Genomic DNA, 11,491 nt, shown 5'->3' on the forward strand with positions numbered 1-11,491 from the left:
GTCAAAAACAACAAATGATGATTTAAGCTTTATTTAAAAAAATATTTTATTATTGTTTATTTATTTTTAAGGAATTAAATTTTTTAAGGAAATAAAAAATATTTATTTATTATTATTTACTTATTTTTAAGGAAGAGAGAGCACAAGCAGGGGAGGAACAGAGAGAGAGAGAGGAGACAGAATCCGAAGTAGACTCCAGGTTCTGAGCAGTCAGTGCAGAGCCTGACACAAGGCTCAAACTCACAAACTGTGAGATCAAGAGCTGAGCCAAAGTCAGATGCTTAACCAACTTAGCCACCCAGGTGCCCTGATGATTTAAGCTTTAAAGCTAATGAAGATAATAGACATAAACTGTCCCATAATTACCTCTAGTAACAACATTATACAAACACTGAAGCCACCTTTAAAAATAGTCTGAATAAGAATATCTGCATTTCCAAAATATTCCTTCAACCTGGCGCAGTAAGTTGAGTCAAAATCAGTTGTATGAGATGCCCAACAAAATCAGACTGTTCCATTTTAAGAGAAACATCTGACCCAGGTTGATTCAAATCTTTAAAAAAAACAGTGATTAAATATTTATAAAATGTATATGCTGTCTCTTTGAAAAGAATAAGTTCTTAAAATGGGAANAATTGAAAAGGAACACTCTTCCCACTTAAGCACTAAATAAAAGTCTGCCATTTTGTCATTAGGCTGTTGTTCATAAACGATTTATCTCTTGCACATCACATTAAAGTGATAACCTTGACAGACTGACAGGGAAGCTTGAGGGGTCACATAATCCTTCTCTCTTTGGACAAAATTATAAACTTATACCTGGTAAAAATTTTCTACCCTTTTTATTCTTCAAAATAAACTGTCTCAGTAATTTAAGTCTGAAAGCTAATTTTAGTATCTGGCATAAAGTCCATCAGATGCAACTGTATAATAAAATAACAGAAGCTCAGGGGCACCTGGGTGGCTCAGTTGGTTAAGCACCTGACTTCAGCTCAGGTCATGATCTCACAGTTCATGGGTTCGAGCCCCACAGTGGCTCTGTGCTGACAACTCTGATCCTAGAGCCTGCTTCAGNGATTTAAAATCTTCTTTTATGATTACCATTCCTGGAAAGTGGCCTTTGAATGATGCCAATAGCAAAGAATTTTGCACTTAGTAAGTCTGTACCATCTCTGACCAGCCCCTGAACATGATATTCCAGATGCACTCCAGCCTGGGGAGGGAAGTCAGTGTGGGCTGGGTAGAATTGAGAATAAATTGCCTAGTGTATATAACAACAAAGTAGACCAAAGTCTCATATGTCTAAAATGTTTGAGAAATGAATATCCAGGCCAACTGGTAATGCATTAAATTTGTGGCCTTGTAGAGGTTACTTTGATCCTTCAGTTCTTTGTTTCTAGAATGGGGGTTTTAAAAATCATTTTGAGAGTTTGTTATAATGATTAGAAATAATGTGTGCAAAGCAAGGTACCTGGCCCCAAGTAGGTGCCTAGTGAATGGTAGCTATTATTATTTTTACCTTAGTTTCAGGAATTGCCAGTCTTTAAAAAACGAATATAATAAAATATACCAAGAGATAAAAATATGCTTGTAAATATCCTATTGTTCTTTGCTGATTAGTTATAGTGCTTGAGAGTGATCATAAAACATCAGTTATTACTTTTTTAAGTCTGTTGTTGTTGACAGTATTGGAGATTGAACTGAATCTGTGCTGGCCTTAAGCCATATTGTAGAAGTTTCTTTTTGAATAAAAATCCGATATCTGCCCTTTTGGTTGTTGTTTCTCATACAAGCAGGATGTTTAAAAGAATCAGCTATTTGAGCTTACAAATCTTATAGATTCTGATATGTACGAATTTATTGCAGTTGCATGAACCTTGGTGTTCATACCATAAGTTATTGCCTATTCAAAATTATAGAGTCATAACTTAAGGTCAGACAGAAGAATCTTATACCATAGTGCCAATATGGTAAGTGTTCACAGAAAGTGGGTCAATACCAATAGTATTGTTTACCTTACTTACACTCTAGCAGTAAACTGAATTTTGCTTACATTCATTTTCATTGACATATTCAGTGACTTTCTGTAGCTATAAAATTGAGTGAGAAGATATTCATGGTATTATGTTAACAAGGTGTTAGTTTTAAGGACATTTGGTATATTCTTGTTATTTAACTCCTTCCGTATTATATTTGTATTACTACTGCTAAGCTTATGATCTATAGTCCTTTTCCTTATTAATGACCTGTTAACAATTTATATTTTTCTGCCATTCATCTACAATTGAAAATGTGATGTTAAGTAACTTTGTGGTAATTTTTAGCTTAAGTCTTCTTTTTTCAACATTCATCACCATTTGTACATGTCATTCAGTCTTTGAATGTACCAGTTTGAGGGGCGACAGGTGGCTCAGTTAGTTAGGTGTCCAACTTTGGCTCAGGTCATGATCTCGCTGCTCAGGAGGAGTTCAAGCTCTGCGTCAGGCTCTGTGCTGACAGCTCAGAGACTGCAGCCCACTTCGGATTCTGTGTCTCCCTCTATCCCTGCCCCTACCCCGCTCATGCTCTGTCTCTCTCTCAAAAATAAATAATATAACATTAAAAAACATGTAAATGTACCAATTTGAATGTTTTTCTTTTATTGTCTTGCAGTAATTATTTAATTAGGGAAAGTGCTTATTAACCATACTGAATTATTTTTCTTGGATTTTGTTTCTAAAAGCATGCATTCCAAAGCAGAATCAGGTGGTGAAGGCTTGCAATGAGCAGCAAGATTATAACAAGACTGAATGTTTGGGATATAAATGCTGTTTTTCATCCTTCAAGATCAATAACGTCAGCTGTTTTGTCCCACTAAAGGATAGTAAGTTCATCCTCTTACATTCATTATATTTATGTTTTGAAAAATTGAATAAGTAGGTTACAATGGCATAAATTTAAATTTGGATCTCTCAGTTTAACACCTAAAGGGAGATTCCAGCCCTGGAGCAACACTGTCTGTAAAAGTTCAGAGGTGGGCAGGTCTCTATTCATGAATAGTTTCTGCTTAGCCTTTGATATGACTTTGGCAGTTCAAAATTAGTCTTATCTTTCTTTTGCTTTAGTCAATCTCTGTCTTGTTCCAGAGATTCCAGGGTCTGTGAGATCTAAAACCTTTAGTGCTTGGGAGAAGATACCAATCAGGCATGCCTTAGCTTATTTTTCTCTTCTCACCTTTTCTTCCTACTCCAGTAGAATTCTTCCCATTTATCATGTCTTCAAATCTCAGTATGTAACAATAGCCTTGCATGTTCCTTGTTAAGGTTTGTTTATTAGTTTCTCTTTGTTCTATTGTTTTTGAATCAGGTTCTTAAGATTTTTTTTTCTTTACAAAGTTTTGAGAACTAGACCATCTGTTTTTCCTCCTGCATTGGATTAAGGGGATATATTACCAGTTGGTCTCCCATGATGGACATATTAGACATGATTAAACACTAACAAATACTATAAAAAGGATGCATGTAAAACAAGTGTCTTAGGTTGAAANCTTAGTTTAATATAGTCCCTATTCAATTTATAGGTCTTTGTTGAACATCTAGTATTAATAATGGAAACTGAAACCTGATCATGAATATAGTATTACAGTTTCAACACTGTCAAACAGTGTTTATAATTCATTCATCAGTTTAGTCTTTATGTTATGTGTAAAGAGACATTCAGCCTTTGTGGAGGGAAAAATTGAACCGTGACTTATAATTTCCCAGTCATATTAGAATGCATTTCCAAATGAATATAAGAATAAAATATGCTTATTTACCTGCAAATTCTTGGTTTCTTATTTAATTTAATGTTTTATAATTTGGAAGTAAACATTTAAGAAGCCATTCCTTTAACAAGTTGACTATTCATAGACTAATTCCCTTCTTGAGTGCTCTAGGATGTATAACATATGGTCAAGAAAAAAACACACTTAGGCCATGGGAAGAAATATATAGTATGAGTCATAATAGCCTGTTTAACAAAACCATTAGGTTCATTTTGTTAAGGCTTCCTTAAGGAGGCATGTATTTCAAGTGTACCTTTTAGTTGTGTTTTAAGATTTCATAAACTCCTGCTATTGATAGAGAACCAAAGATATTTACCTGTCATATAAGAATACCTCCTTATTTTACTTTATTCACTGATAGTTTTTTATAAAGACTTTATGAAAGAGCTCAGATTTGCTTCTCTTGCTTAAGTCATAAAAGTAACAGGATATAATTAAACCAACAGAGCCTACACAGATGTTCCGGATGTTTGGGCTTGGTGTGATCGGCATGATCATCCTGGGATGTCTGCCCATTTATTGCTGCTCTCTTTGGCAGAGGAGGTAGGCAACCATAAACTTTTATTTGCTGATTGCTGCATGTATTTGGATATTTCTGTGTAGACACATTTATTCATAGGCACTAGAAACACAGGGGTTATGTTTGTGTCCCTTTTGTTTAAAAGAAGCTGGCCTAGGAAAAACCTAAAATAAAGTTAACATATTTTAAAAATTTTTAAATGTTTATTATTTTGACGAAGGAGAGGGGAGGCAGAGAGAGAGAGAGACAGAGAGAGAGAGAGAGAGAGAGAGAGAGAGAGAAGAAGCCACAGAATCCGAAGCAGGCTCCAGGCTCTGAGCTGTCAGCACAGAGCCCGACGCGGGGCTCGAACTCACAAACTGTGAGATCATGACCTGAGCTGAATGAAGTTGGATGTTTAACTGACTGAGCCACTCAGGTGCCACAAGTTACCACAATGTTTTAAAATTGATGTTACTTTATTTTTCCATAAATTTAGACATCTTCTTGCATAGTCTGTACATTCTCTCATCAGACATTTGGGAGGAAAAATACATTAGTGAGCTGGGAGCATGTGAGTGGAAGTGGTTATTAACTGCAAATCAGAAGGGTTTCCAGAAGTGTTATCTCCATCTAGTAAATGGTCATCTACCGTTGGGTCTTAAAAGCCTTGGTCTCTCTTCAAGCCAATTTGTATCATGTTTCTGCTCAGCATCCCTGTGGATTTTATCCCTGTGGCCTATTGGCATACTTCTAAGGTTTTTTTGTTTTGTTTTGTTTTTTTTAAATAGCTCACTACCTACTGGAACAGTAGGGGTGGAGATAGCAGGGCCAGGACCAGGGTGGGGTGAGTGAGGCGACTGGAGCACAACATTTAAGGAGACACACACTCTCAGGTTTGTGCAAGTGCAGGGTTGGCACTAGCATGACCCTGAGTGTAAGTATTTCCTTCAGTTCTCTGGTAAAGAAAAGATACCAGTTGAAAATTAAGCATCTTTGGTGTTTTTATTTGAATAAGAAAGTGGTATTTGAGTTACCAAAACATTGTTTAGATTTCGCTGAAAGATTGAGACTATACACAAGTTACCTCATTTTCCATAAAGATCATTAAGTCTTTTTTTTTCTTTTTTGTGCCTTTTCCTTGAGTTTGATGAGTGTGTCATATTCATCACTGTATTTTCAGTCCATAGCATGATGTCTCATATATTAAGGTGCTTAATACATTTTTGTTGAATACATTAATGGTTGAGCAAATACAGAAATATAGCAGATGGCATTGGCTAGCCTGGATGGTAGTCCTATAGTAATTTAAACTTTCTCATCACTCACATCATTTTCTCAGACCATTTTGAAGATAGGGTGGAGTCGTAGCCTTTCAGCTCCTCCCATTTGCTATATGACAGTTCATCTCTCAGTTTTCACTTAGTTTTCTATACCGAGTGTGTAATCCCTATTCCTAGGCCTCTCCCATTTTCTTTCTTTCCACAGGTGATTGAGAATAGGAGTAGAATTTTTTGCCCTTCCCCCTTCAGGGTTTGATTTCAGATAAAAGATAACCCACAAACAAAAATGAAATCATATTTGCTAGCAAATGGCGGCTAGGANGCGGGGCTCGAACCCATGAACCATTAGATCATGACCTGAGCCGAAGTCAGGCGCTTAACCGATTGAACCATCCAGGCGCCCCTGGATTTTTCTTTAAAATTAATTTCAAGGAATTATTCCCTGATAAGAATATTTTTTCTTCTTTCTATATAGTAAAAACTGCTTGAGAGACTTGAAAAATGTGAATAGTATATTTATTGAACGTTAAAAATTTGGTTTTCTATGATTTATTTATTTATTTAAAAATTTATTTGTTTCTTCAGACATCCTGGGTTGCTTTTTGCACCCCCAGAGTATCTGCTTAGTGCTTGGTGCTTAGCTTAATTTCCAGTAACAGTGGATGTGTGAGGGTGGATGGGGCACTGTCAGGCTTCTCCTGGTAAGCTGATTTTAGAGGCAAGGAGAATAATTGTGTTCAAATAAAGATTCTCTCCTTGATACCAAACAAGGAGCTTAAATGGAAGCCAAAGCCTGCTAACCATTCCTTTCTTTTTGGGGTCAAGATATCTCTTTAGAACTATCCCCTTAGTTCACTTTCTGTTCTTCATTTCAGAGAATAAAGAGATAGATAAAATATTACAGTAGGTAGAATAAATGACCCATAAAATGGAAATAGATGCAGCAGTAAAATCAGTGTGTTGTGGTTTAAAAAAGAAAAGGAAGTAGCCAAAAACAGTTGTTTGTCTAAATCAACTAACTAGGGGCTAAAAGCCAAAAGCAGATCTGCAGTAACATGATCTGGGCCTATTTGTTGGAAGAACTCTTGCGACTTTGGAAGATACTATTAAGCTCCTCCTCCTGCTGGATCCTGACCTATACATTAAATATACATTCCTTCAGATGTTGTAGCTCTCCCCTCTCGGCCTTTAGTTATAAGCCAAAACTAGTGAAGTTTTGACATTCCATAGCTCCTACAATTTGGACAGCGTGTTTCATTTATGATTGCCTCAGGAGCTAACAACTGGCAAGAGTTAGAGGGATGGAACATGAGAAGTAATATGAGCAGGTGGGAGAAATGAAAGCAGTTATGGGGAAGAGGATAATCACTTTCCAGAGCCAAATGTATTTTATTCTTTTGGTGCCTACTTCATGCTTTCTACAGTTGACCATATTTAGTTACTCTCTTTGCTAGGTAAGACATAGGCCCTATTTTCAAGGAGCTGAAACCTACTTTAAAATAAGTCCCAAGCATGGCATGTTAAGTAATAATACATGATGGAATATAATTAAGGACTAAAAGGGTGGTGGCAGTAACTTACCAAAGTTTTGAGGCAGCGAGGATCAGGATGAATGGGAGAGGGCAGAGTGGGCTCTGTGGTGGAGGTGCTATTTGATCTGAGTTTTGAAGGGAGGACAAGATTTAGAGGGGGGCTCCCACAGAATTCATTATATCCAGATGAAGTCCCCTCAGTATAGACCCCTTATCCGCTTGTCATTTCTAAGCAGAAGTGGCCGAACTTTGCCTCTGGAATAATCTGTAATGTAATCTCTAGTTTACTTCTACTTGACTTGAGTTCAGGTGTGGTATGAACCAGGTACACAGAGAACTCAAACCAGGTTCAATTGGTTGCACATATACAAAAGAGAGCAGAGAGCATTAGTGAAAGGCTTTCTAAGAATTTGCTACTAATAGCCTTTTAAACTTGCATATAAGATACATTTTGAAATTCATTACATCTTCAAGGTTATGTAAGATCTATTTTTATTCTCATTAATAAGGATCAGAAACCTCATTAGGCTTAAGTGTCACTAGCAGGCTTAAGACTTACACAGAGATGAAGGAAGGAGAAGATCAGGTGGATGAGGACAAAAGGAAGCAGGGGAGGAGGGCGCTACTGGGAGAGAAGAGAAGAATGGTGGCTGAATTGTTCCCGTTACAGTAATAGAGTGCCAATAATAGTAATCTCAAGTGCCAAATTTAGTTTTTAATCTTTATCTGTGTTTAGATAAAGTTTAATCTTCATGCATAGGCCAGTTAAACATCTGTGTATTATATAGTGATATGATACTTAAGTATGCACATAGCTTTGGTAAGGTGGAAAATTCAAACATTATAATACCATGCCTATTAAACTCAGATGGAGTGCATTTTCTTGTGTTTTTTTTCCTTCCTCAGATTGAATTTGCAACTTTGAATTAAGAAAAAATCCAGAACTCAGTCTGAAAATGACAAAACTATGTTTTCTTTCAACTAATAAAAAGCCATGTTTTTTTTTTAAGATTGTAGATCATCTGATACACAGATGATGTAAATAGCACATCCCCCATACACTTTCAATGTTGCTACTTTCCAGATGGCTGTTACTGAAAATTTCTACATTTAGACAAATCCTGCTGCGTGATTCTCTGTATTATAATGTGGTTCTCATTATGCAGATAGTCTTAATACCACTTACTTTCTTAGAATGGGAGGTAAAGAATTGGGAATAAATGTGTCAAAAATTGCCTAAAAATCATCACCCATTGAATTTTAAAAATAGGCATTTACATTTTCAAATCTCCATGTTTGTGTGTTTCATTATACTGTACAATATAATTAGTAATGTTATTTTGAAAAGCTTTATGCAGTAATTAGCCAACTGCTGAAAGGTTTGAAGTACCTAGGATTATATACATGTAAACTCAGAGAAAGGAAATAAAGTCTGTAAATTTTAAAAGTATGGCTAGTCTCTAAGAACTTTGATAAAATATGATCAGATGAGAATGTGAGGAAACTGGAAATCTNNTGGACCCTGTTCAAGGTAATTTAGTTACTGAAATAATAAGAGAATCTCATTATATGCAGATTATATGTCTGAAATGTTCCCATTGCAAGAACTCTGAGGGCAGCATTTGAGAGAAGTCGGGAGTAGTAGGTACTATTAAAAAGAGCATTTTGTTGCCAAGTAACTAATAACCTCAGTGCAAAATGCAGTGGCCTTTTCTCAGTTCCCATCCAACTTGACCTTTGGTCAATAGAACTCTGTTGAGGGCTCCCTTCTTGGAACTTTCTTTCCTTGGATTTCATTGTTTCCTTTGCCATTCTGATCCATCTCAGTTTGCTTTTCTTTGTTCTCCCAACTGTGGTTGTTTCCCAAAGTCTTATTCTCATCTACCAGAGAATATTACAGGTATGTAACAGAAAGAACATTTAAAAAGATCTGTTTTCTAGTTTTGTCTTTTCTACCAGTTTTATACTGAGGTTAACTTCTTTTGGGAGTGGTTTTCTTATAAAATTAGGGTAGAGAATTGAGTTAGATAATTTCTAAGGGCCTTTCTTTTTGGTGTTTTTAAAAAAAATTATGAGGAGAGAGGGGCAGAGTGAGAGAGAGAGAGAGAGACAGAGAGACAGAAAATCTTAAGCGGGATCTACGCTCAGCACAGAGCCTGATGCAGGGCTTGATCTCATGACCCTGGGATCATGACCTGAGCCAAAATCAAGAGTCGGATGCTCAACCAACAGAGCCACCCAGGCATCTCTAAGGTCCTTTCTGATCATAATATTCTGGGCTTCTCTGAGTGAATGAGTCTTTTAAATCTGAATCCTGAAATCCTTACCACTATCTATTCCATATTTTCAAATGCCTTCATGAATTAGATGTTCTGTTAGTACCTTAAATGCAACATGTACAAAATCAAATTTATCTTTTTTTCTCTAAAATCATCTCCTCTTGACAGCTATGCATTTCTGTCAGTGATTTCTTTAGTCTCCCAAGCTAGAAACCTTGGAGTCATCTGTGACTATTTCCTTTCCTTTATTTTTAATATGTAATCTATTCTCTTAGTCTACCTGTCATCTTTTGGTTTCCTTTGGAATGAGTCTGAGATTTGCCTCTTCTCATTTATTTATTGTTACCTTTATTGTTACCTTAGTCCAGGTCTTGTATGCTGTCAACTTCAGTCCTGGGTAAGTAGTTTTAGGAGAGGAGCAAAAACAAACAAACAGCAACAACAGCAACAACAAAACACCCAACCAAGGTTTATTAGTCTTATAGGGCTTCCATAACAAAATTTCAGAGACCAGGCAACTTAAAAAATAGACATTTATTTTCTCACAGTTCTGCAGGCTAGAAGTCCATGATTGCAGTGCCAGCTGATTTGGTTTCTGGTGAGGGCTCTCTTCCTGGTTTGGCAGATGGCCTTCTTCTCACTGTTTACTCACATCACCTTTCCTTGATGCATGTGAGGAGGAGGAGAGAGAGGAGGAGCAAACTCTTGTTTTTAGTTTAGAAAACTGAAAAATTAGTTTTTATAATGACATTAATTGTGCTGATTGGGGCCCCACCCTTATGACCTCATGTAAACTTAATTACTTCCTTAGAGTCCCCAGTCTGCAAATGTAACCACATTGGAAATTAGGCCTTACATATATGAGTTTTAGGGACACAGGCATTTGGTCCTATAACACAAGGCCAGTTAGCATCCAGAGGCAAAGAAAGGATTGAGAACTGCAGAGGGCATTGGAATGAGGTGTTCAAAGAATTTATACAGGAGAGACAGTAACTAGGATTACCTAGTAGGGTTTCAAAGATGACTAGGAGATAAGTCCTGGAGAAGGTTCCTGGCACTTTGATAGGAATATATGGCTTTGCCCTTAAGGAAGGAGTTTGTAAGGGTACTTGCCAAGCCAGTTTGGACTCCTAATCTACTCTCCTTCTAATCCATCATGTAATGTCCTGCCAGATTCATCTACAAAAGACAGTATATTATTTCATTTCATTATATTATTCAGCAACTTCTAATTCATTCAAGAATATCTGGATTCCAGACCTTGTGTGAAGGACAAAAAGGTGATTCAGATCATACTCTGCTCTCAAGGAACACATAGTCTCATAAGGGATGTATACAAATACCCAAAGTAAAAAGTCACACTCCATAAAAATTGCATGTAAAAAGAGTTAGCATGTTTGGCCTTTTCCAATTTATGTAAATTTTTCACATACAATGTTTTATATGACCTTCAAAACAGAGCTGCAGGGAAGTTTGGTCTGTTTCTCAAGATTACACAATGATACAGCAAGGATTACGATCTGTCTTCTGAGTTCATTGCTTTTTCTACTGTAGAAAATAGGAAGAAAAGAAATGTAGAGGTAAACACAGTGTTGTTTGCTTTAAGCCCATGCAAAGGGCTGTGGCTTTCAAAGGTTTCTATATTAGGGGTGCCTGGGTGGCTTAGTCGGTTAAGCGTCCGACTTTCGCTTAGGTCATGATCTCGCGGTTCGTGGGTTCGAGCCCCGCGTCGGGCTCTGTGCTGACTGCCAGCTCAGAGCCTGGAGCCTGTTTCAGAGTCTGTATCTCCCTCTCTCTGACCCTCCCCTGCTCACGCTGTCTCTCTCTCTCTCTCCTAGAAATAAATAAAACATTAAAAAATTTAAAAAAAAAAGATTTCTATATTAGATTCATTCTGTAACTCCAATATAATTTCTTATAAGACTACATGTATCTTTTGTTCCATGCAGGTTGCTGTATTTATTTTTCTTGGTATACCCCAGGCTTTATTTTTGTCTCTGTTCTTTTGCCCATATTGCTCCCAAATCTTGGGATTGTTCTTCTTCTTCCTCTTCTCTCGTTTGAATTCTTTCTTTACTTTCATATTTCAACCA

General features: G+C 36.7%; 1 protein-coding gene across 1 annotated transcript in view; it reads left to right on the forward strand.

The window, feature by feature from the left end:
* The window catches only part of FMR1NB (FMR1 neighbor), a 31,706-nt gene that overhangs the window by 13,474 nt on the left and 6,741 nt on the right, over positions 1 to 11,491 (forward strand). Inside the window, exons 2-3 of the mRNA XM_077756046.1 lie at positions 2,668 to 2,863; positions 4,252 to 4,348. Of these exons, the coding sequence (XP_077612172.1) occupies positions 2,668 to 2,863; positions 4,252 to 4,348 (293 nt within the window). The remainder of the gene's footprint in view (positions 1 to 2,667; positions 2,864 to 4,251; positions 4,349 to 11,491) is intronic.

Source organism: Crocuta crocuta, unplaced genomic scaffold (assembly GCF_008692635.1).
Source record: "Crocuta crocuta isolate KB4526 unplaced genomic scaffold, BGI_CrCroc_1.0 scaffold695, whole genome shotgun sequence".
Lineage (NCBI taxonomy): Eukaryota > Metazoa > Chordata > Mammalia > Carnivora > Hyaenidae > Crocuta > Crocuta crocuta.